This window comes from Notothenia rossii, assembly GCF_949606895.1.
Source record: "Notothenia rossii genome assembly, chromosome: 1".
Classification (NCBI taxonomy): Eukaryota; Metazoa; Chordata; class Actinopteri; order Perciformes; family Nototheniidae; genus Notothenia; species Notothenia rossii.
The window spans coordinates 9,971,335-9,998,365 of record NC_136912.1 but is presented as its reverse complement, the minus strand read 5'-3'; the positions used below and the strand labels follow the sequence as shown (position 1 = coordinate 9,998,365).

General features: G+C 39.5%; 1 protein-coding gene and 1 long non-coding RNA gene across 2 annotated transcripts; one reads left to right on the top strand and one right to left on the bottom strand.

Annotated features, from left to right (window-relative positions):
• Nucleotides 1–1,262: 1,262 nt before the first annotated feature.
• On the bottom strand, nucleotides 1,263–5,327 carry LOC307034733. The gene is made up of 2 exons (XR_013806980.1): nucleotides 3,994–5,327; nucleotides 1,263–1,528 (listed from the first exon to the last, which is right to left on the bottom strand). It is a non-coding gene; the product is annotated as an uncharacterized lncRNA (long non-coding RNA).
• LOC307034724 (MICAL-like protein 2) lies at nucleotides 1,409–18,902 on the top strand. Its single transcript, XM_079673608.1, has 16 exons — nucleotides 1,409–1,557; nucleotides 3,325–3,373; nucleotides 5,346–5,484; nucleotides 6,071–6,270; nucleotides 6,472–6,599; nucleotides 6,879–8,288; nucleotides 9,013–9,185; nucleotides 10,177–10,234; nucleotides 10,676–10,803; nucleotides 11,025–11,086; nucleotides 12,744–12,867; nucleotides 13,016–13,118; nucleotides 14,028–14,101; nucleotides 14,489–14,603; nucleotides 15,150–15,196; nucleotides 17,128–18,902. Exons 1-16 carry the CDS (start codon nucleotides 1,415–1,417, stop codon nucleotides 17,202–17,204), a joined length of 3,030 nt encoding a protein of 1,009 aa, XP_079529734.1. The 5' UTR covers nucleotides 1,409–1,414; the 3' UTR covers nucleotides 17,205–18,902.
• Nucleotides 18,903–27,031: the final 8,129 nt, after the last annotated feature.

Here is a 27,031-nt window from a genome sequence, read left to right as displayed (position 1 = left end):
ACAGGTGTGTTTGTGTTGGGAGGACACATTGTGGTGCTATCAGCACCTGTAACTCACTTTTTCATATACCTTGACCTTTAAACCTTCCACGTAATTGATCTCAAATCCGCAGATCACTCCTTTAACAAACAGAGAATTAAACATGACAAGAAAGACACTTTTGACGACTGTGAAGCAAAACACAGAAAGAATATCTGAAGCTGACTCAGCAAAAAGAAAACGGTGCTGTCGGCTGCTGTTTGTGAACAAAGCATGAGCGGGTGTCAGGTGACTGAAACGCAGACAGGACAGGACAGGACTACTCACTCAAGAAACAACCACACCTGGTTAACTGGTTTCACTTACCTTTATCCTACATTTACCAAAATAGCTCCTTGTTAAAATCATTAAATGCATATGAAATGTTCCCTTTAATACAATGTAAGCATATGTCATGGTAACTTATTGTTTTGGAGGTTATTTAGCTGGAAACTGCAGGAAATTTAGACCTTAGTTTTGCTTCTGAGAGGTTTCTTTTTTTAAAGGAGCGTATGACTTAATTGCTCTCAAATTACATGTGGGTGGGTGGGTTTTTATTCTTTCTCTTAAAGGCTGTGGTATTCTTTGTGGTTCACCATTCACAAGTTAAATGTGCCAGAGGGACAAAAAAATAAAAATTGGAATAATACAAAATAAAAAGTTTCCAACAGAAGCAGCGTTTATAACATTGTGTATGAAGATGAAATGAACCAAACAGTAATATTTTTGTTAGAGTTTTTAAAAGTTTTATAAAAAGAACAGACTTTTTTGAAAGGCTGTAATTAAAATGTTCTGAGTAAAGTGGACTCATGTTCTCTCCAAAGTCTTATCTATGGCTCTGTGATTACTCTGCATGAACACACACACACACACACACACACACACACACACACACACACACACACACACACACACACACACACACACACACACACACACACACACACACACACACACACACACACACACACACACACACACACACACACACACACACACACACACACACACACACACACAGGGTTACAAGAAGACACAAAAGCGGACTAAACTCCACCCATATGCCCATATGCCGCGTAACTGTCGACCTTTCGCAGGTGTCACATTCAGTTTCTCCTCAGACGCAAAAGGGTGATTCCCACACAATCACACACTCACACTTTGACGCACACACGCACACACACGCACACGCACACACACGCACACGCACAAATACACACAGAGTCCTGGCTCTCCGTCTGTCATTTCCTGGATCCAGCGTGCCCAAGCTGCTGTGGAAACTTTTTAGCAGTGTGTTGTTGAAAGGAAGGAGGGAGGAACGAGTGGGGGAGCTCCGGGAGATTAACAGTCGCTCTGCTGCACTCGAACTCGGATCAGTCCGCCTCTGAGCTCCGGGATGTCGGCCGTGAAGGCTCTGCAGCAGTGGTGCCGGGTCCGCTGCGACGGATACCGGGATGTGACCATCACCAACATGACCACCTCCTTCAGGAGCGGCATGGCTTTCTGTGCCCTGATACACAAACACAGACCCGATCTCATGTGAGTAACAAAAAGGGAAACTAATGCGTGAAGTTCTTCTAAAACACAACTTAACAAGCAGGTTGGTGCTGTTTGAATGAAGGGTGTTTGACAACTGTTTAGAGAAGAAGGGGGACATTGGTTTTACTTTCCAGCTTTATTGTAGGTTTGTGCAGTTCTTTAATGAAAGGGAACACACTTTATTGGTCTGTAGGAAAGACAGGAGCAGGAGCTCAGCTGAGGGCTGTGGAGATCAGCTGGGACACTAACCAGAGTGGGAGTAAAGTCTGCATGTTTTAACATCAGGACAGATTTCATTTTGACCTCACAGCTTACCTGACAAAGGCATTCAGGCATTTAATTCATCCTGGTTCTTCCTGTTCCTCAGTATTTATAATAAAGAATGCAGTCAGACTCGAACAACAACAAGATGTGAGAATTAAATCCGTACAGGCTCTTCTGAATACTCAACACTGAAATGTACTTATTGTGAAAGACATGTGTTCATTTTTGTGGTCTGATCTGTGTCATCACACTAATATTCAAGATAGGAAATTACTAGTTTGACAATGCTTGGCATTCAATCAAGCATGAATACTTATTCGTTTCAATAACATATTGAATACTATTAGGCCTGAAAGAACATGCAACATTAAAAAAACACTTATGATAATCAGCATTCACAGCCTTGTAGTTGACAGGAATATTGATTCAGACCTGACTTGTTGTTTTCCCAGAACATTTATTTGTATGTGTTTGTTCTTGTAGTGTAAATCAAAGTAGCACACACCTCTGCTGTTCATGTCATTCAGTTAAGGGTTGATAGCTGCTGTTGATTCATTAAGATGAATATTATTTTGTTAAGCTTTGTTAAAAGAAATGTCAGAATATAGGGTAAAACTTAGTTTCCAGAGCACTTGATGTCTTTAAATCAAGTGTGAAACCCAAAGGTATTCATTATACAACAATAGAAGCAGGAAGTGGTGTATGTTTGGCATTTCTTGCTTCACATGTGTTTTAAATGTTCAGGGAATGTGATTTTCCTTCTATTGAAAAATAAGTTCATCGACTCATAGTTTCAGTTTTGCTTGTGCCTCCAAAACTGAAAATAAAAGTTGTATGGTATCTCATAACGTTGTCTGTGTTAAACTTCCTTTCAGTTTGAAGCTTTGGCATTTATTGTTTGACAGGACATTTCCTCTGGGTTTTCCCCGGACCTTCTGAAACCTAATGGTTAATATTTATAACTTGACAGCTGTACAGATGTTTCCAGAGATGTCCACATTGAGTTTGGCTGAAATATTCCAAAGATTTGACCTATCAACTCTAGTAAATCTTTGTCCAGTTTCACACAGAGTTGCCTGGTTTTGTTCCAGACGAGCCATTAGGACGGACACACAGTCGTTTAATTTGAAGAAGACACACAGCTGTTCCACTCCACGTTTTCCTCACAGCCAGATGAGCGTGGTGCACTTCATGTTTACATGGGCATAGTATGAAACATTGGTTTAAGGCTTTGCTTCGGTTTACTGAATTTAGACACGCTCCTTTATGAATGCTGGCTGATATTCATGTACGTGTCAGCTGCATGACAAACTGACATGAGATCATGTGTCACCGCAGCCGTGTAAAGAAGTCATCAGTCACCCTGTCAGTGTTATATATATGTTTATCTGAGGTGTGTGTATGCCTATATTACACATGTTTATGTCTACACTGATGGTAAACAAATAAATGAGGAAGCGAATCATGTGTTTGTAACATGTTATCCTTCTTCTTCTGTTGCAGAGACTTTGATTCACTGAATAAGGAGGATGTTTATGAGAACAACAAACTGGTGAGACATGTTTACGCTCTGCATTTTGACCTGTCAATGTATTTCGTAAGGAGAAACCCAGCAGGTGGACAGGGTAAACATTCACATTTTAAAGGGGCCCTATCATAATTTTTTTTATTTTTTTATTACCTGTTTTCTCTAATTTTAGGTTTAAATATATGCCAATGAGGCTTTCTAATACAAACGTTTGATGTATTCAGGAGAATTGTCTAATGCAGATAGACAAAGTATTTAAAAGAAACACCTCAATATGATTTTTAGATGTGTTCATTCCGACTTTAAGGTTACCTGTTGACTTTTCATCCACTATTAGCGATATGGAGCAGTTTGTTTACAAGTAGGTGCGGGTGATGTTTATCTTGAGTGCGGTGATACACAGTCCTCCCAACAATTTCACATCATCAGGTGGTGGTTACATGAATGGATATACTGCAATCTGCCCACAAAAGCAATGACGAATACTGCAAACTCGTAAACATTGATTTCGGATTTGATATACTTTGGCTTTGAAAATATGCACACACTTGTTGAATGCATGTATACGGGTTTATAGACTAAACGATGGAATCAATAAATCTCAAAGGCTATTTTATAATCTATTTATTATAAAAACGACTTGCCTGCTGGTATTGCTTTCAGCTTGTGAGTCAGTCTGCTCGTCAGAATGTTTCATCTCAATGGCGTCACAATCCTACAAAATGCATTCAGAAAACAGATATTTAGTCTAGATAAAAATGTATGTTGAGTCCCAAAGGCTGGAATTAGGGAATGTGCCATTGCCCCGAGACACCCCCCACACACATACACACAAACAAACAAACACACACACACTTTACGCCCCCGTCTTGATTTGGCTGGTGTGATCCCATCACAAAGCACTCTCTAGTTGTCACTTGCAACATTTGGCCCTATCGTGCTTGTTCACTCTGATATAGCACGAGCACCATTTTAATGTGAGGGAATTTTCAAAAACAGTCAGTGTTCAAACATAGCTGAGAGGAGAATCCGTGGCCAAATATAGAGTGTTTCATTCTGTGCTCTTAGACGTTGGCGGCTTCGTTGCATTCTTACTTTCAGTTTCTCCCTGTAGATTTATTGCTGGACTCTGAACTCTGCGGCTGCTCTTCAAAGTGAGATGGAATAAAGCCTAAATGAGCAGCCATTATTTGTCACAAGTCAGGATTGTAGCTGAAAAAACTGATTAGATAAAAACAACAACGAGCTGTAAGACTTTTGCAGAGTAAAAAGTGGCTCTGGATCGTCTGATTACTGATTAAGTCGTGCCTCTGCTGCACTTCGACTTGCCTCTACTTGTTGTTTATTTCTGCTTCCATGGAATCAATGAATGTGGGTCTAGCTTGGAAATTCCTGACTCACTTTCTCTGTTAGCATTTGCAGATGTAGATGTAATCGAAAAGAAATAAAACCTAAAACACATTCTTTCACTTATGTTGTTGCAATCGTTGGCATAAGAATATACTTTGTGATTAATAATAATAAGTAATATATTTTTTGATAGTTTTATCTTTTTTCATCATACACGTCCAAATCCATAGGATACACATCTAAAATCTAATGACAGGCACTCAAATAGGTAAAAATAATATATTTAAAAAACATATTAAACAAAGGCAAACATATATTGGCACTCTTGTTTTCTTTAGTGATTTTGGACAACATCTTCCAATAATAAGATACCCTGATTCTTATAGAAGACTGGTCAAATAAAGCTGAAATAGAAATTATAAAGAGAGCATTATCTAGAACACTAACAGTCCCAAACATGAACTCACAATACAAACATGCTTTGAATATCTGATAGTAAGTGTGTTCAGATACAGGAAGTCTCATGAGGATATCTGCTCCTTATGTGATTTATTAGTCCATTTCCATTTTGGCCGCTCGCTCAAGCTACTTAAAATCCACCCTGAGCTTCCTCTGTCTTGTTGGATAAAGTCGATTATATTTGCAGGCCTTCAGGGTCGCGGAGGAGTTGGGAATTCCAGCGCTGTTGGATGCAGACGACATGGTGGCCCTTAAAGTTCCTGACCGCCTCAGTATCCTCACATACGTGTCGCAGTACTACAACTTCTTCCATGGACGCTCCCCCAGTGAGTATCAGTTTCTCTGTGTGGCCGACGCCGCCTTTGTTCCTTTTGTTCTTTTGTTCTTGTCTTTCTGTCTCATCCGAACCCAGGGGTTCAGCCCAATATCCCTCCTCGACTCCTCTGTCCTCTTTCCTCATTCCCTTTACTTGAAAGTGGGTCCTGATATCCAATTCATTAAATGCCTGCAGAGGAAGTGAGTAGAGGGGAGGCTTCCAGAGGATAGGCAAGTGAGGTAACATGAGGGCAGCCGATGCAGTAATTGTATTTTTAGAAGCGTATAAGCGCTCGGCAAATTGCTCCAAATTAAAGTTTGAAATATACAGGGTCTAAAGGAATGAACTTTGCTCCCTTCTTGCTGACTCACCTGACTCCGGGGGTTCATCCCAATATCCCTCCTGCCTCCTCTGTCCTTTTTCAGGACAATTACAGAATGACAAAGTAACGGGAAAAGAAAGCACAAGATACTAAATGATAATAAATTAATAAATAAAATGGCATAACATTCCAACTATTCCAAAGTGGTTCTCCAGTAAGTGATTGCACACTTGTACAAACTGTGTGTCTCTGTTATTCTGTGTTTCTGCTGCAGTCGGGGGTTTGGCAGGTATAAAGCGCCCGGCGGACGGCCCCTCAGACGGCCCCTCAGGCGAACCGTCTGGGAAGAAGAACCAGCCGGTGGTGGCGAAGGTGTTTCCATCTTCAAAACCGGCCAGAGAGAACAGCCCTCCGCCCTCCGTCAACATCACACGGCCCTCTTCCTCCCCGAGACAGACCAGAAGTACCACAAAGGTAACATCTGCTGCCTGAATATTGTATACAAGCGTTACTAAGAGTGTCAAGAAAGTGTACAAATGTTTTATGATGAATGCAAGACAACCAAAAATACACATTTGAGCAGCTCTACGAAACTGCTGCTGCAATGTAAACAAAACGTGTTGACTCAGATAAGTTACAACATCACCTCTTGAAACCTCTGTCTCCTTCTTCCAGGATGTTGTGGTGGAGAAACGTCATCAGACAAGCACCTTAAGCAACAAGTGTGGGTCCTGCAACGAGCATGTTCACCTGGTGCAGCGACACCTAGTGGACGGGAAGCTCTATCACAGGCACTGTGCAAAGTAAGGACCCATGTTAATTCAAGTCTTATTTACACTTATGTGATTTTGTCAATCTGTAATACCGAGTTTCTCAACAAAGATTCAATCAAAAGCATCACTTGAATATTATTTTTAACAGAGATGTTTAGGTTTCTTGGAAATAAGTAATTAATTATGAACAAAGCATTACAAAAACGTGTCAACCACCAGTTACTCTAATAAGAAGGGGCAGCCCTAAATGGCACCAACCAAGGACTCTGATTGGCCAGAAATTACATGCAATGTTTTTCTGTGTTTCAGGGCAATGTCGCCTTCAAACCCCACTGCACCTTTCAGAGGTTTAGCCACAAACACTCCTGTTTCCAGATTCACAACATTATTAGAACCAGCCCAAACCAAACCAACGCCTCCAAACCATCAAAGTCCTTCAACTCCTCCATCTTACCGAGCTCACAAAACTCCTTCAACTCCTCCATCTTACCGAGCTCACAAAACTCCTTCAAGTCCTCCATCTTACCGAGCTCACAAAACTCCTTCAAGTCCTCCAACTCAAACCCGTGCAACACCTCCAACTCCTTCAACTCCTCCATCTTACCGAACTCATACAACTACTCCAGCTGATCCAACTCCTCCAACCTACCGAACTCATACAACTCATCCAACTCCTCCGACTAGTACTCCCTCCAGATTGGGACCATCGTGGCTGACGGAGAAACCCAGCCCCCCTCCCAGCATCTCCACCACTTTCTCTTCTTTGTCTCCTTCCCGGCCTGCTTTGAATCTCTCTTCTGCTGCTAAAGAGTCCCCGACACCTGTTGTCTCCAAACCTGCGGCCTCACGGACTACAAATGTGTCCACCTTCGCCACAACGACCACGAACAAAGACACAAAGACACCGTCTAGCAGCAAAACGACCACGTCTATATTTACAACAACACCATCGGAGAACAAAGCGACAACGTCTATAAACACAAAGATACCGTCTAGCAATACATTTACCACGTCTACAGTTACAGTGACACCGTCTACGGACACAACGACAACGTCTATCAACACCAAGACACCGTCTACGGACACAACGACAACGTCTATCAACACCAAGACACCGTCTAGCAACAAAACAACCACATCTTTATTTGGTAAAACACTATTTAAGAACAAAACGACAACGTCTGTATTCACAACGACACCGTCTAGCAACGAAACGACAGTGTCTATCAACACGACACCATCTAGCAACATAACATCAACATCTAGCACAAAGACACCGTCTAGCAACACAACACCTTCTATTACCACCACAACATCAGATAACACAAGGCCTGTTGCTGCTCCTCGAAAATCCACAACGGCGGCAAAGACGCTGAAGTCCAAGCTCAACTTCTTAAAATCAGATAGCCCTCCTAAAGAAGAAGAGAAAAAGACTGTGATCACCAGCGTCGTCATCAACAAAGGGCCGAATGCGAGCGATAAGGTGCAGGAGAAGGCCTCGGCAGCGCAGGCCGTCACCGTGGTGGTGAATGTTGGAGGTTTGGGTAAAAAGGCGAATGTGAGCTGGGACACAGAGGAGAAATCTAAAGCAGTTAGTGGAGGAGAAGATTCAAAGACTAAAGCAGCAGCAGCCATCATCTCCAAAAAACTAACAGAGGAAAACAACGACATCAACAGTAAGCCAGCATGGACCAATGTGGCGCTGAAGAAAACTGACAAGTAAGTAATATAACCACACACACACACATTTATTTTCAATTATGATGATAATGAAAACAAGATAACAAGATATTGACACACTTGGTTTAGCAATTATGCTCTCTTTTTGTCTTCAAGCGCACCCTAACCTGTTTTCCCTGAGTTACTGACTGGAATATGTTGAATATAGAAAAATTGCAATAATAAATGTTTTGTTATATTTTGAATATTTATGTAGTTCTCATTAAGGTTGTGGAAGTGCACTAACGTAACAACACATATAGGAAGCATAGCCTTCTTTTTCATGAACTTTAAATATAATAATACATAGAATAAAACATAAATATGAATACAATAAAATGCGAATAATCCAAACATGACTATTTCTGATGATTGTTTTTAAAATGTCACACTTTATGCTTTATTGGTGAGCTTTTATTTTAGAATGTTTTTTATTTTCATTTTTTTTCGTTTCATTATTTTATAAAAAAAATATTATTCATTTATTTTTGCAGTCAAATCCCGTTTGAACATCGAAAATCCCCTCTTAAAAAAAGACATTTTAAAAGTAGTGATCTCAATATTGACCAAAATAATTATGACTAGTCTTTATATTGTCTTGCTTTACCCTGACCTCTACTGGTGAAACATATAATTACCTTTAATTAATAATAATAATAATTTCAATTTCTATAGCGCCTTTCACGTAACCCAAGGACGCTAATTGCTCTTCACCTCTCCTCAGGCCTCCTCAGGTGGAAACTCCGAAGAAAGATCCGGAGCCTGTGAGAGGGAGACGGAGGCTGAAGGCCGACCCCTCCATCCTCGCTGACCTGCAGATCCCCAAAGACCCAAGCCCCGCCAGAACCAGAACCCCAGAGAGACCTGCCTCAAAGCCCCGCAGTGCATCACCCTCTGGTAACACACACACACACACACACACACACACACACACACACACACACACACACACACACACACACACACACACACACACACACACACACACACACACACACACACACACACACACACACACACACACACACACACACACACACACACACACACACACACACACACAGAGAATTCTATCTACTTCAATTACAAGTGATGGAAATCCTCAATTGGATAATTTATAAGCAAACTAAGCTGCGGTGACATGGAGGTTGTGATAACTAATGAACAGAGCACTCACTGAAAGTCATCATCATCTTGTCGAGCTCTTCATCCTCCTCATCCTCCCTGAGAACACACACACCACAAACAAAGATTAACAGCAGTTCAAACCTGTATGAATATATCTGATGTATTTATTCATATGTAATGTAATCTATGAGTACCTGGGCAGCGACATTTTTATTTTTTAGTTCAGTACTTGAGTAAATAGTACCTAAACAAGGACATCAAAGACTCTAACTGATTATTTGTTATCAATCTAATTTGTTTGTTTTAACAAATAAAACCCTGAAAATTATGTTTTAAATGAGACTGACTAGCTTATGTTTATGTCCGTAAATGCTATTTTTGAATATAGTATGTTAACTAAATGCACTCAAGGTAGACCTTGAATTAAGGTTCAATCCAACATTGATCAACCATTATCATTTTTAATTGCTTCTTCTTCAAAATGTTCATTTGTATTGCATTGGGTTTCAATGATACCTAAATGAAGCCTTCTTTTGTAAAGGAGTTCCTTTTTGTTAAACAATGTTTTAGGGTACAATTTGCTTTAAGTTCATGTGGACCTTTTACTTTCCTTTTACCCTGAATTCGACCTTTTTTTTGTGGAAAATCCATCCAAAACAATAACAGATAGGAAAGGACATTGCATAATGGATATGACTCTGAAGGAAATGAACTAGGAAATGAAAAACACTAAAGATTGTTTTTTCCTTTTTCTCATTAGCATCAGAAAACAGTGACTCGCCTTCAGACTGGAGGTTGAAGCTCAAACACGTCTCCAAGTAAGACTTAGATATGTTTGTTGTTTATCCTTCCCCTTGCTGGCTCAGTTCCTGCTCTGCTTGTGTGTGGCCTCACAACACACCACAATCTCTTTCCTCCCCTGATGTCCTGTCCATCCATCCGTCCTTTGATCCCGTCTCTCCTCCATCCTCCCGACCTTCCCCTCCTGCTGGAAGCCTGAACCTGCTGCTCCTCCAAATGTCTCGACCATATTTTGTAGTCGTAGCTTTCGGCCTGTTTTCTTCCGCCACATGCATGCGAGCCCAAATGGTGTCGACACTGATTTGAGTCCTCCGTGGAGCGACATATGCTCAGTGCTCAGCTTCTTTCCCCCGGATGACGTTTCCTCCCACTCTCATGAATCAAGCCTGCAGAAAGGAGACTACTTGTAGGGGCAGATAAACAAATTAATTTCTGTTTATTTATTCTTCCACCTACAGACCTGCTGCTCCCTCACAGCCCTCTAAACCCTTGGCTAATGGAGCTGGAAAACCTCAGACTTCAGATTCCTCTCCTTCCTCTCATTTGTCCACCACCAGCATTTCTGTCACTCCACCTGCAGAAAAGGGTAATGTGGTAACATAAATATGATTTTAGACGAAGAAACAACATATTTGTTTTATCTTATTTCCAAGTATTTTGTCCTACATGGACATGACAATGTAACTGCGGCGAATCGTCTTCCTAAAAGACACAAACAAAGACAAAAAGGAATCATACAAGTTCCCCCCCCCCCCTCTTTTGTTCTTTTGTTTTAAAATTATTCGTTGCTTTTATCTCATTTTATAGGATTCCTGAATGGGAAAGGCCAAACTACAAATGGCACCAAGCCTGAGTCTATGATTACCAAGGTAAGTTTAAGTTAGCTTATACCTACAGTATAGGTTAGCATATTCTTTTCAATGCAATCCCTTGTTTTTGTTCAGTCAAATGTAGTCATTAGAATTTGACACCTTGAAACAGTGACTGTACATCTTGTGTAGGAGCCATGAAACATGTTTAGTAATGCGTTTTGTTTTAATATAAGATATTTGTTTGAGCACTATTGATTGGTTGGCTTGGGTCACATGGATATGGGCGGCACTCCCACAACCCTGTTCACCTGCGTGAGGTGTGTGTGGAAGAGAGGGTGACACAGGGCCGTTGTACTTTTTGTTGACCGCAAGTTGAAATTATTGCTCTGATTAATATAACGATGTCCAAGGAGAATAAGTTGATCATCCCAGTTTTCATTAAACCACATTATTTTGCAACTGAGTTTTTGATCTCAGCAAGTACTTTTTTGTAGCGTGTCACAAAATATCAAACAGGCCCGGCCTCAGCCTCTCAGCGACTTCGTTTGTTTCCTGCTATCGCTATATTTTGAATGTACTGTAATGAATAGTACTGCTGTAGCTTCACTGTAAAAACGATTGTAGGCTAACAGTAGTTAAAGCATTTTAGCCGTCAAGCTGATGCTAATAAAGTTAGCTTGCTAAAGATAATTGAAGTGTTTAAATGTGTGTAAAAAACTAGAGTCTATGGTCATAAATAAGGAGCTAGTAACAAATGTAGCCCATTTAGTTAAAAGCTAGCTGGAATATAAGTTTACGTTAGCCTACATATATAAGCTAGCTTGTAAAAGGTCAATAAAGGAGTGAAATAAATGAGGTATCATTTATAGTACCTACTTATTGTAAGTAAAAGTAAAAAAAAAAGCTTTGGAACAAAATCAATTTTTGAACCCCCCTTTCCAATGAATTATTGCTTTATTCATGTATATTTGGTACTATTCTGATGATCTTTTACTTATGTAAGAATGTCATTTCAAAGGCTCTAGGATCACTGAGATATAGCCCAACACAGTCTCACGGCATTTCCTGTTATAGTCACGAAAATTAATCTATTGATTCGTGCTCACCAACACGATTTCGCCATTTTCTTCGTGTCACACAAAACGATTTTAAAACAATGTAAATAATAACAAATTAGAAGGAAAAATCCAGATTTCAGTATTCTGACACAAAAACTTTTTAGAAGCAATGTATTTCTATTGGTAGTATATTTCGTGCCTGCACCAAATAATAACACATTAGAAGGAAAAAAATATGACAAAAAATACAGATTTCAGTATTCTGAGGCTCTGAGCCCCATTTCTTTTCCTCGCGGACGGCAACAAAAATCAGACATTATACCATTTAAAATAAAGGGGTTAGGCTTAGGGTAAGATATAGAGTGAGAAAATGTTTTTATGAACCACACAGCTTCTGGTATTCCAAGACCCGACCGGACAAAAAGACGTGGTGCAGGCATGAAACACACCACCAATAGAAATACATTGCTTTTAAAATCGTTCTGTGTGACACGAAAAAAATGCGAAAATCATGTTGGTGAAAACGAATCAATAGATGAAATTTGATTTTGTGACTATAACACGAAATGCCGTGAGACTGGGTTGTATAGTCACATGAGTTTTTGATCTAAGTTATGGTTTACATCTTCACTTACATGTGTGTGTTGCATCTGTAGAAGAAGCCAGACTACATTCAGAAAGAGGACATCATAAAAGAGCTGCAGGACATCGAAGATAATCTGAACGAGTGGGAGGGGAGAGGAGTGGAGCTGGAGTTGAGGCTCCGCAGCAGCGAAGCAGGTGAGACACACACACACACACACACACACACACACACACACACACACACACACACACACACACACACACACACACACACACACACACACACACACAGCAGCTTCAGAAAAAGTGTATACGGAGTTAACTGTTTGTGTTTGTGTGTCAGATGGAGAAGATGACGCAGTCAGTGACGAGCTCATGATCGAGTGGTTCAACTTGATCAGGAACAAGCAGGTGGCCATGCGCCGGGAGTCAGAACTGGTTTACATGTGAGTAAACACACACACACATACACACATACATACATACATACATACACACTCACACACTTAGAAAAGGCCACTATTGAGCGATTAGTGAAACAGACTTGTGTCCAGAAGGTTGACAGTTTGAATTCCCAGTGTCCTCCAACAGCAGGACGTCAGGAAGCAGGATGCTGTTATCAGACACACACACACACACACACACACACACACACACACACACACACACACACACACACACACACACACACACACACACACACTGCAATTATTACATTTTCAAATGAATATTGAACCTTTACTCCTACCAAGGCATGTTAAAGGAAAATTGATAGGAAACGTATACAACACATCTTATGTATTTCATGCATATTCCAGATATGCTTTAAAATACAGACAGTGACTTTTAATGTGTGTGTGTTTATTATATCTTCTCTTTTTAGACCAATGTTTTGACTCGTGAAACTAATGTTTTGGCGCCATCACGTAGTTAGGATTAGATCATTTTGATGTTAGGGTACTCGGTAAATGTTAGGTGTTCTTTTTTTGCTTGTAATGCTTCTGATAGAGACCAAAAACTGAGCTTAAAAAAAAAGAGTGAAAATTTGCCTCACGCATATCCAAAAACCTGACCTTAAATAGATGCTGATTCTACTTCGTACTGTAAGATAGCAACGAATTCAATAAACAATTTAATTTATATAAAAATATTCGTTATTTGTAGAGCACCTTTCATACAAAAAGTGCAGTTCAAAGTGCTTCACATAGACATTTCACAGAACATTTATATCACACAGAATACAGTTACCAGTAAAAGACATAACAACAAACAAAAAATAGCATTGAGCAGATATAAAAAATACATTTAGATTAAAGATACAACGATGAAATTGTGAATGTTTTTTTTATGTGTAGTGGAAAAACGCAGGACCTGGAGGAGGAGCAGCCCAGCGTGGAGCTGGAGCTGCGGAGACTGATGGAGAAACCAGGTGAGTCTTTGTGGAAACACATGTAACACACAACACATGAAAGTCTTTGACTATGTCGTGGCTCATTCTTGTAGGATATTTAAATCTGTGCCACATTAACAGGGCTCCGCTTCTTGACTCAAACGTTAAAAACCGTCCAAATAAAACTCTGTAGGCGCCGATTTCTTTACTTCTTTCATAAAATTAAACAAACAAATAAACAGAGATGATCAGTGTAACTTGAGGTCAAAGACCGATTCCCCGTTCCTTGCTGAAGACAATTTGACCTCCCACCCCTTCCTTATATAACAGCTGATTATTAGAAAAATAATACATTTATTATCAACACAAAAAATGGCTCCAACAGTATCAAACATCTGTGATTGAAATGTGTTTGTGTTTGAGCAGAACATCTGAAAACTTCCCGGGACAAGAAGAGAGAAGAGCAGCTGATGGCCAAACTGGTGGAGATCGTCAACGACAGAAACGCCATCATCGAGGGTCTGGATGAGGACAGACTCAGGTGGGTGATAACTACAGTAGAGGAGACTGGGTGGTGCTGAGAAACTTAGAAATGAATGTAATAATAATAATACATTTATTTTGTAAGCGCTTTACAGAGGTAGTCAAAAAGGAAAACAAATAAATATAGTCAAAGTCACATTCAAATCGAGCAATAAAACAACAATCAAAAATTAAAAGCCAGATTTGAAGAGGTGAGTTTTTGTAACGCTCATAATGTTATCATTAAAGTTTGCTTTGAGGCAAAAATGTACAGTTTTCAGCTTCTTAAATATCAGAAACTGTGATTTTTCTTCCTTTTTTTTAACATGGATGTGAATTTTCAGGGTTTTATTTATTAAAACAAACAAATTAGATTGATAACAAATAATCAGTTGGAGTCTTTCATGTCCTTGTTAGTTACTATTTACTCAAGTACTGAACAAAAGAATAAAAATGTCGCTGCCCAGGTACCCATAGATTACATTATATATGAATAAATACATCAGATATATTCACACAGGTTTGAACTGCTGTTAATCTTTATTTGTTGTGTGTGTGTTCTCAGGGAGGATGAGGAGGATGAAGAGCTCGACAAGATGATGATGACTTTCAGTGAGTGCTCTGTTCATTAGTTATCACAACCTCCATGTCACCGCAGCTTAGTTTGCTTATAAATTATCCAATTGAGGATTTCCATCACTTGTAATTGAAGTAGATGGAATTCTGTGTGTGTGTGTGTGTGTGTGTGTGTGTGTGTGTGTGTGTGTGTGTGTGTGTGTGTGTGTGTGTGTGTGTGTGTGTGTGTGTGTGTGTGTGTGTGTGTGTGTGTGTGTGTGTGTGTGTGTGTGTGTGTGTGTGTGTGTGTGTGTGTGTGTGTGTGTGTGTGTGTGTGTGTGTGTGTGTGTGTGTGTGTGTGTGTGTGTGTGTGTGTGTGTGTGTGTGTGTGTGTGTGTGTGTGTGTGTGTGTGTGTGTGTGTGTGTGGCTGCCACCGGACCATGTTTTCATCTCATTGGATCTAATGACTGCTAATGGAAAAAGCATCAAACAAAAGCGCTCCCCCTCGTTCTGTCAGCGGCGCTTCCTATTAGACAAATGGAGGAAGCAGCCGGTTAATTTGACCCGCTGACAGGATAAAGTTAACGCCGGCTTCATTTGCAATTCATGACCGTGAAAGCAGGGCGGGAAATTGAGGAGATTTATTGAACTTCAGCGAGAGGTCGTTCTGATGCAGCGAGTAAACGCCGACCGTGGGCTAAATAATCGCCATTTTAATTTATTCTGAAAGTTAACACACAAGTTTCGCAGTTCATTCCCACTCAGTCACGTGAGAGTTTACACACACACACGTTGTTTCACTAAGAGGTAAATGCTACTCCACTGATACTCAACTGACAAGAGGCTTAGGCCAGTAAGTAAACAAACGCTATTAATATTCATCAAATATAATGAATAAACATTAAAGGCCTTCTTCTTTCCAACTCTTTTAACCTCATAGTAGTGCCTTAAACTATTATTTAGTGAATGAATTACAAATATATTATTGTTAAAGTGATGTGTGGTGAAGAAATGCCAAACACTAAATGTTTACAGCTTCCCAAATGTTGGAAATTGTTTGTTTTTTTTACATTGCGGTCAATGGAAAATGTTGGGCGTTTTGATTGAAGTAAATAAAAGTTGTTATTATTTTTTTATTAAAGGTAGGGTAGGTAAGAATGGAGAGACCAGCTCGAGTGCGCTAATTTGAAAATACACATCCGGAAAAAAACTGCCCCTTCCTTTAGACTTCCTTACAGAGCCCCTCCTCCAACACACACGAACGCACACATGACCAATGAGGGCACGAGATAAGTTTGTGCACAGATGGAAGGCTGACAGGCAGGTAGGCCATCCAGTTACTTTAGCCGGGCCGGCTCAGATGATTGGTCGTGCTTTTTACAGCACCACGGCTTCCACAGATCACATTTGTTAATGGATTTTTTGTCAAAGCATTTAAGATATTCATTGCTATCTGGATGTTAAGAGCATTCCATGGAATATAACAAAAAGTGTTTCTGAAATAAATGACATACCCCGCCTTTAACTTACCGGTAACTCAACTTAGTTACCAAATTAACTAAGCTCTAGGAATGACACTAGGCCTATATGACATATGGGATAGGACATTTCACTGCATTTAAGTTGTTGTTGGTTTTTAAGAGTGTACAGTATACAAGATTAACTAAACCGGTTTTATCACGCGTTCACTCACATTTTGTAACGATTCATTAACATAACAAATATATAAATACCTTACCAGGAGAGATTGAATATCACATCTAAGCTATTTTACTGTGAAAAGCACATTTATAGGATCACATTTCTCATAATTTGTGTGAACTTTAATGGTCATCAAGTAAAGAAACAAGGGATTTAAATGTACCAGACCTAACCTGTTATGTTTGTCTCTGTCATCTTTTCACTACCTTCCTCTCATCTCTATCTTCCCCTCCTCTGTAACTTCCTCTCTCTCCTCCCGTCCTCTCATTTTGTCTTTCTTTCTCAGGCGTCAAGAAAGACAAACCAAAGAAGAAGTCTCCGATTACTAAACTGTTCGGTTGGGGGAGTAAGAAGGAGGGCTGACGCTCTGCAAACACACCGCAGCTCTCCCTCTGATGTTTGTGTTCATTCTGCTGCTCTTGTTGTAGTGTTAATGTCAGCGTACTCAGCCTGTGATTCATAGGATAACACTGACAGTGTGTGTATGTATGTCTGTGTGTACATGTGTGTGTGTGTGTGTGTGTCCTCGTTTTGAGTGTACGTATGATCTGTCATTTTAAGCGCTTTTAGAAAAATGCCCTTCCCTCTGTCGACTGCATCACTCAAGATCTGACATCGCTCCTGCCTGCCAGTGACACACACACACACACACACACACACACACACACACACACACACACACACACACACACACACACACACACACACACACACACACACTGTACATGATGTTGAGGGGTTAATGACTCACCAGCCGTGTTGTGATTGGGTTCAGCGCTCCAGTTGTTAATTTTAATACCCTTCTCGTCTTAATCTGTCTACTTAATGCTCTCTCACTCACAGACATATGCACATACACACATTTCCTCTCTATCGTCTCACACACGCCACTTGCTGAGATGATGCTTGTACAGTACGCAGTGTATACAGTAACACGGATGCTAATACGAGTTAAAGAACAAAGCACTCAGACAACTTTAGGGTCACTTTCTGACCTCTTTTAAGTCGATTACATGTTGAACTTTTAACATTTAATCTGAAAGGTCCCGCTCTCTGTCATTTTTCTGTCAAACAGCATTACATTTTTATATCTCGGTCAACAACAAGTGTACTCAGAGCCAAGGACCATTCTTTCTTTATATAATAGCATCTCGTAGACTTGTGGTTGAGGAGTAAAAGCAATAAGCAGTTATTCCCCTTATCTCTGAATTCCTTTCAATGATTTTCAGAATAATTAAGTATCAGAGAAGGAATAATCATTCTTTAGCTGAACTTGTTACAGCCTTTAGATAAACGCAACCTATATTGAGGAGATATATAATTAGTTTTTATGTCTTAAAAGTAAAAGTAAAAACCCTTATGCAGAAATACACTCATACAGTATGAGCATAGCATTTCAATCCTGGTCTTTTGGGAACAGCAGATCATGAAAGTTCATTACTAATCATTTTCAAATGTCCACAACATATTATGGTTTCTATTCAGCGTCAATTATCCTTTAAGGATGTACAAAACAATCACAATAATTACGAGTTATTCTCTTAACTGTATACATATTGATATGTTTTAGTTACACATTTATGAGTGAATTAACATTTGATACTCAAACATGGTTCTAACAAATTCACCGGACGTCAGGCTTTGTTTTTTTCTTTTCCTATCCACTCGTGTTCAACATTACTTTAATATGTTTGTGTTTTTACAGTCGGTCTCGAGAAAAAGAATGAATATGGTTTGTGTCATGTGACTCAAAGGTTTTCAAAGTAAAAGCATGTTTTGACTGGATCTGTTGGTCCATATTGGATCTGGATTTGTGTTTATGCTCGAGGCACTGAATCAAACTTCAAATGTCTGTGCTGTGACCAAAGTAGTTGGTACTAAACAACATTAGGATTGTATATATGTTAATCTTCCCGTCCCTTTTACTCCCCTTTATCTCTGTATATAGTGTATAAACGCGTATATGTATAATGGTACTAATGCCAGATTGATTATTAAATGGAGAAACCTGCCTGGACTTACTTCCTGTAGAAATTACTGTAATAAACCTACTAAAAAACATATCGTTATTAATTAATCCTGTTTTTGTATCATTCAACACACACAATATGTCATTTTTTGCAACTAAGGGCCTCTATTATTTAACTCACATGGAAATAGAAATGCACATAACTGTAATGGTGGATGTTTATAAATAAACCACATTAATTAAATGCTTTTCACCTTCAGACGCAGTTGTATTTGTATTTTGCCTTATTATTCCACACGTACATGTATTGTAGTCTGAATTATGGTTTATATTAGGATGGTTTTATTGAGGTAATGTTTTATATATATTTGGTAGATTTGAAGATGCATTTTTGGTGTGAAACCACTAGGGGGCAGCATGACACTTCCCATGTCTCTGGAGCTCACACAGAGCAGGAATCCCTTTTTATCTTTGGTCTGTAGATCTTAAAAGAAACAGTCATACAAGATCCAACCCTGACACAGAATACAAGATGTAGGAATATCATCTTTTAAAATGTATATTCTACGGGATTAAAGTTTTCCGCATCGGATTGTACTTCTAATTACACTACTGCAGAAAGTCAATGCAGTCCCATCGCTTTTACGAACATTTCTCCAGTTACACGAACTATTACATAATATACATTTATTAAATAACAGATTAATGACAGATGTCGGCACAGGGACAAAAACAAGTATGTTTTTATAGCAAGGATATGGTCAAAGCTGATCATAGAGAGTGTGGTGAGTTGTTTGTTTCTCTACCTTATTCTCTCTCATGAGGGATTTAGTAGAGAGTTCCTGGTCCCTATTTAAAAAAGGGATTTTAAAATGCTGCAGCTTTGAGACCCAAAAATCACCTCAAGAATTAAAAACAGGTTTCATGGCAGAGGAAACAACACGTTTTATTTTATTTTGGAGATTTCAACACAGAAAAATCCAATATTTCAGTTCATTTTCTATCTTTTGGACCGACACACATTTAAAACAGATTGTTCTTTTAAAGTGGGTTTTTAAATATTACCACCACTTTTTAACAAAAACTGAGCAGTCCTGCCTTCTTGTATTCTCTACCTGCAGAGCTCCAGGTCAGGAGTGAGTAGCCTACAGATGAGGAAAACTGTAAAAACGTGTTAATCTACTGCGAAACAACCACACTGCTCCGAGTGACGAGGCCAAACAGAATAATTTCCCTCTGAAACATCCATTCACGGGAGCAAAAAGCAAAAAATACAAAGACAAGAAAAGAGCAGGGAAATTGACTTTTAGCTCATAGTTGTTGTTTTTCAAAATATCTTTAAGCGTGAAAATACAAGAGTGTAATCTTCCCCTCTGTAAAGGCAGCATCTGTTCCTGTTGTTATGTGTGAAAGTGTTTGTTGATTCCCTCCTAAAACCATGATAAAATGTTCCCTCCCCGCGCCGCTGTGTGTCTGAATCAATCACGTCTCCGTTTAGCGTTGGAACATGTTTATCTTGGGGGTGAAAAAAGTGCCTTTAAAGTCGACTCAATGTGGAACATGTATAATGTGTGAGACTGGGGTTTCAGTGCGAGTGTAAATATACCTTTGAGGTTCATTTACATAACACAGTGGGCCCTCACACATTATCCACAGAGTTTTTAAACAGTTTAAAGCGAGGCTCCGCTCTGTTCTGACATAATGTGATTCACCCGTTCACAGCTCATATCTCTTAAATCCATGTTAAAGTGGAATAAAGGCGTCATTAGCATACACTCAACCTGTTGGTATTGTTGTTTTAAATGCCTTTATGTTCCTTTCCTCACTCCTTTAAGAGTTAAAAGGAAGCTGTGTTCAGGATTTGACACACTGCACAGTTTCTCTTCATCCCTTTACCATTGCTCAGCTTGGTCTTGGTGTCTTCAAGTAAACTCAAGTAAAGTTTCTTCTTCTTCCTTTTGTATTTGTTACTTAAAGGTCCCATGTCATGGCCATTTCTACTGATCATAATTCCATTGTTGAGGTCTACTACAATAGATTTACATTGCGTTCCAAACTCACTTTGGTTTCTCATACAGCATCTCTGTATAGTATGTGTATTCACTCTCTGTGCTAAACAGCTTGTTGGAGCTCCTGGCCCCCCCCCCCCTCTGTGAGCCCAGTGTGCTCTGATTGGTCGGGACGTTGCAAGGCTCGCTGCTGCGAGGAGCGGACAGGTTTCCGGGTCGGTGATACAGCGAGAACAAGCGAAACTCATCCTGAGCACACACAAACACTCACAGCCGAAGTAAAAACAATAAGTGTGGCTTGATATTGAGTAAGAAAAATGTTTATAACGCTGTGAGAATTCCCAACTCGTCTATTACCAGCTTTCAGGGAGCTCTATGCAAGTCAATGGGACTCCCTGTTAGTTAGCCAAGGGATCCTGTTGTGTGAGGTGCTCCGCGGATTGGTCCATTTGGGCCAATCCGGTCATTTGTTGTTGATTTGGGTGTTCACACGTCACAGAACCCAGAAAGCAAATAATGGAAAATGAGAAATCTCCAACGAGGCGTTCTGGGGCAACATCTTTTCTGTTTTAGAGTTTTACTCGCTACAGGGTGTACTTTGAGGGTTTTTGACTCGTTTACATGCATAAAAACCTTCATAACACACAAGGGGACGGGTAATAACCGGAAAAGCATGACACAGGCCTACCGTTTCTAATACCTGGTATACATTAAACCTGCATTCATTACATTTTAGTTCTTGGAGTCAGAGCAACCAACATGCTGAAATCACACCACACTGCATGTCTACCTTATAAAATTGAAGCATATTTACAGATCCAGCAGACATGGAGAAACAATCAATGTGGAATAATCCAATACAGTTTTTGACAAATTTGTAATGTAGCATTATGTACTTTTGTGGGAGGATGTGACGCTGCGGACCAAATGGTGTCTACCAACCAGAGGATCAGTGGTTCAATCCCAATCCCCCCTGCATTCAACTTGTCCTTGCGTAAAGATAATGAAAGGGGCCCTATGCTTTTGGGGGTTTCCCTTTCCTATAGTGTGTAATATAGGTTTTAGTGCATGTAAATGGTCTGCAAAGACTAAAATCCCAGTGTTCCCTCCAGAGGCAGTTTCTCTCCCACTCCCCCCTGCCTGAAACGCCTCTATTGGAATCCTTTGTTTACTTCCATAACATAATGACATCACTATGTAACACTTGATCTTCTATTGGCTAGCACTCCAACACATTGTTTCTGATAGGCTAAGGGGCGGGACAACAGAGCCGGCCAGCTGACTAATCAGAGCAGCCTGGGCTCACTACTGAAACTACATTTATAAATTATAATACAGATATGAACGTGAAAATGTGGGACTTTGATGAATGATCTATTTCTGTATTTCATTTGGGCTGAAATGCTGTGCCCTGTGTAATTATGCGGGGCTGTGACTTCCTCGCTTTTGATGGAGATCACAAGATTCTTATAAACCAGTGAGAGGTCATAAAATAGACCCCTTGACAAAGTTTAAAGTGCTGTAACCTTATTTTGTACGCTGCTTTATTAAAAAACTCATGTGTAGATATTTAGTTTGTGCTTGGATAACATTCTCTGCAGCGCAATATGTTCTGCTTCAGCAAAAGAGCGAGAAGAGTCGAAAAGTGATGACGGATTTTAAAGGAAAGACAGACTCTTGCATGAGAGAGGGGTAAATGTGTGTTGAGTCCATAGCAAAGTGATTTCCTGTGCAGCTATGATGCATCACTGCGTGCATGTGTACACAAGGTGGAACAAAACGGTTTAGATTGAAGTGATGTTTGACGTTATTCTGTGTGTCCAAACCACCATCGCTGCGTTCTGACCGTAGAAAAATAAAAGTGCTGTTTGAGTATAAGTGTGTCTTTGTGATGACAGCGCTGGAAAAGCCATTTAAAAACCTCTGGATGTCGCCCGTGGAAACCCTTTGCATGTGGTCTCCACACACACACACACACACACACACACACACACACACACACACACACACACACACACACACACACACACACACACACACACACACACACACACACACACACACTGGTGACAGGCGGCAAACTAATCTCAGGATTTTAGTTCAGGTCTCCGTCTTTGTGTTTCTCTAAGTGTCTGTGACAGGACAGAAGGGTAATGATCAGTGTATGTGTGTGTGTGTGTGTGTGTGTGTGTGTGTGTGTGTGTGTGTGTGTGTGTGTGTGTGTGTGTGTGTGTGTGTCTGTTGAGTCTCCATGGATGGATACTTCTGTTTGTCTGAATGAGTAATGTAACAGACAGAGAGGATATGGGCTCAATGAATCACAAACACCATCCATCAGTGGGAATATTCCCCCTCACAGTTTCAAGCCGTAACTTTTTTTAAACTGTAAATGATTTCCTTTGAAACAGAGAAGACAATTGTTCCCAAAAAAGTAATTAAAAGCCCTGAAAATACTTTTTTAAACACAGGTAAAAACTCTGAATGTCCAAACAAGACACACTTTGTTTATGAAGCCTTTATTTATTTGGCCGGTTCCTTATGTTATAAACAACACACACAGACTAGTGCAGTTAGGCCTATATAGCATGAAGAAAAGGTTGTATATTTAGATGCAGGGCCGCCCCTCCCTACAGGCCGATCACGCAGACTGCGTGGGGCCTCACCTCGCGGAGGGGGCCTCATCTGAAGCGCAAATGCAGCGCACCTACAGTGTAAGCGCGGCAACTTTGCGTGGGGCCACAAGTTGGCCAGGGGCGGCCCTGTTTAGATGTTTAAGAACAAGCAAGCACTCCCTTACTGAAAAGTACAATTACATCTCCTTTTTGAATGTCTTTTTCTTTGTGTAAAATGTGGGCACCTTCAGAATGTGAATTCATCACATGCTAAATGTGTTACATACCTAATGTTCAGATGATGTCTTTCTACCTGCTCCATCCTGAAAAGCTGTTTCTTAATATTAACCATTTCCTTGCAAAACTAAATATTCATTTCTAAATGAACATCAACACATTATTCTTTTAAAAAAACCACCCTGGTTATTGTTGATCAAGGTTTTAATGCTCAGAAACTCATGCATTGACAGAGCCTTTGCAGCACAAGCAGAAAACTCTCCACCTGTTATAAGATTTAGATTCAAATGTTTCTCGATCCTGAATGTATGCACAGAAGTTCATCACAATTGAGCTCAGACCACTGCAAACCAGAGAGAAGAGCACATACACCAATATAAATCTCTCTGGTGAAATATCTGTGGGATTTTCTGTTCCACCTTAAACGCCAGTCCACCTTAAGAGAGCCTGATTAGGGCAGCAGGTGTGGCTCATTAACGCTCCTCTATATAAACATCTGGTAAACACACTGCACTTCATGCCTGCGGTGAGTTAGAGGTCCTATAAACAAAATCTGAGTATCGTATATAACTGCAAAACACTGTCTGCTCTGTGAAGTTGTAGGATAAAGTCATCCTGAGCAGAGAATGAGTTTTGTAATCTGGGTTTCTCTGTGCTTTGTTTACGCAGCCCCGTGGTTTCCGTATCATGGTGTATGTTTTAAAATAAATAAAACTGAACATGTCCGAAGCATATTGTTAGTAAAAAGCATTGTATGTTACATTTGCATACCTGTTAAGCCCAACAACATATAGCAAGAAACAGCATCTGAGGGCTTCTTAACATTTAAAAACTATGAATGTGTCATACCCACTTAACTGGAAAGAAACTCAGCTAACTGACGATATGAACCATTTTTACCGAAACAAAACACAAGTCTAACGCCGAGCCTCTGAATGATCACTAAGCGAAAGAGTGCTAACGCACTTAGCTCATAACTCACGGTAGAAATATTGTTTACTTCATCGGATCTGCACAAACAAGATATCATATGAAAGCTGAGATTCCACAGATTCCAATGGTATAAGTATCATCACTGAGCGAAACCAGACAACACTCAATTTAGCTTTACGCAGCCGAAACAGTAAATAAGTCTTACCTTTGCTGTTTTCTGATCAAAAGTTGTGTTCAATGGCATTAAAACGCATATAAACGCTGCTGAAGGTTATTCCAATGTCTCTGTGTCACTTTGAAATGATTACTGAGAATCCATCATCATATTTATGGCAATAATCGTATTTTTCATAGACTGTGACGGAGCTTCCGGTTTTGGGCAAACTGCTGGCGCATCACTCTCATTCCTCAATGGTAATGTTTAGATGGATTTTAGGAACCTCCCCTTGATTCTATTGGCTCTAACGGTTAAAAAGAGGTGTCAATCACCAAAATCGACCAATGGGTTCCAGAGAAATGGCAAATACACCCAAATACACCCCGAATGACCCCAGAGGTGGGTTTTTTTTTCTAAATCTCTCTAAAAAGGTTAAATGTCACTTTTTTTGCATCAATCTTGATACAGGGTACTTATGTTATAGTTTGGACTCCTAAAGCTTTTTGTCTCCTATACCATCATTCACGGGTGGTTTTCACTATAAGTAATGTTTTTTTTTGGACAGAAACTATAATTTACATGTTTTTGCTATGTTCAATCTGAATTTTTATTTAAAAATAAAAACATCTATATTGATTCTGACTCTTCTAAATCCAACTTTATAAGAGTTATCAATAATGTTGGATATCTTGAACACACTAATGTATTATTTTTGAAGTCACACATATTGAAGTTCACTGATCTGGTTAAATTTAAAACGGCACAAATCATGTACAGAGCCAGACATAATCTACTTCCTAGAAAATTAAAAACATTGTTCGTAGACAGAGAGGGTTAGGGTATAATTTGAGAGGAAATCTACATTTGAAACAACTCAAGGTCAGAACAACTCTGAGAAGAATGAGTATAACAATCTGTGGGGTGATTTTATGGAATGGTTTGGAGCAGGAGTTAAAACAAAGCACAAGCATAATTCAGTTTAAAAGGATGTACTGAAACACTTTTTTGGAAAAATATGAGAATGAAGAAAGGTGATTGAAGATGAGAAATTATTGTATATGTATGTATAAATGTAAATGCATGTAGGAATAACTTGCATAATGATTTAAAGGACAATCATTGATCAAGTAAGGGGTGGGAATGAATAAGTATTTGCTTCCTCCTACTCCCTTTCGGATGATTTATTATTATTAATATGAAGACTTTTTTTTGTTTTTTTGTTGAGCATACAGATATTACCATGAATGTGGATAAATACTGTATTTAACAATACAGTATTCTGTTTTTCACATTTGTTATTTTTTAATCTGTTCGAAATAAAGACTGAAAATGAAAAAAAAAATGAAATGAACTCACAGGTGTATCATTGCTTTGAGAAAAAAGATTATTAATCTACCCCTTTTAGAAGTGAATATATAGTCCTTTGTTCTGGGCATGTCATTTTCGAGCCTGAAACCTGAAAAACAGGCTCAGGGCTTAACAGGTTGAACACTAGATGTCAACTAAATCTTATGAATTGTTATCTGCCTTAATCTCGTATCACAGAAGCCAATATTTTACTACCTGTTTCATTTCTTTTGAGCCAGCTCTTGTGCATGTTCGTACTAGACTTTTGCATTTTAATCTTTAATTGGCTCTTAGACAATAAACAGACACTATGTTTGATCAATATTGGCCTGTTTTAACTTTACTTATCTACAGATGTACACAACACATCACGATAGAGACACTTATAGTCCATGCACTGTATTACAATTCAAAAGTATGGCAGTTAATTAAACGTAAAAGCAGACGATACAGAAATGGCTTTTGTACGTTTGGTACTTCCTTATTTTGATAGATAATTAATTTGTGATGGCATATGGAGATTTCTGGACTGAAAACAAGGATTTTCTCGCAGTCTAATGGATCAAAAACTCTGCATTCATATTTGCTTTGCCCATAACTCTTCTATTTTTCTGTAAAAGGCGCCCAATCAAAATGGATTTTGTCCCCCCAAGCGTGTTGCACATGTTAGTGCATGTGAGTTTGTATCTGAGTGTCTCTTCCCCGCCTTTCTGCAAAGCGCTCATACATCAGCTACTGTTCATAGATCAGAAATAAAAGCTAAACCATGGAAACCATAGGAGGACTTATTTATTTATTTGAAACATTGAAAATAATTGCCATAACTATTATACAACATAAATAACTGCCTTCCCTGTGTCCGTGTTTGTTCATTATGGCCCTTAATATGATCTCTTACCTCTTGTATGTTTGAAGGTCAGAAGGAC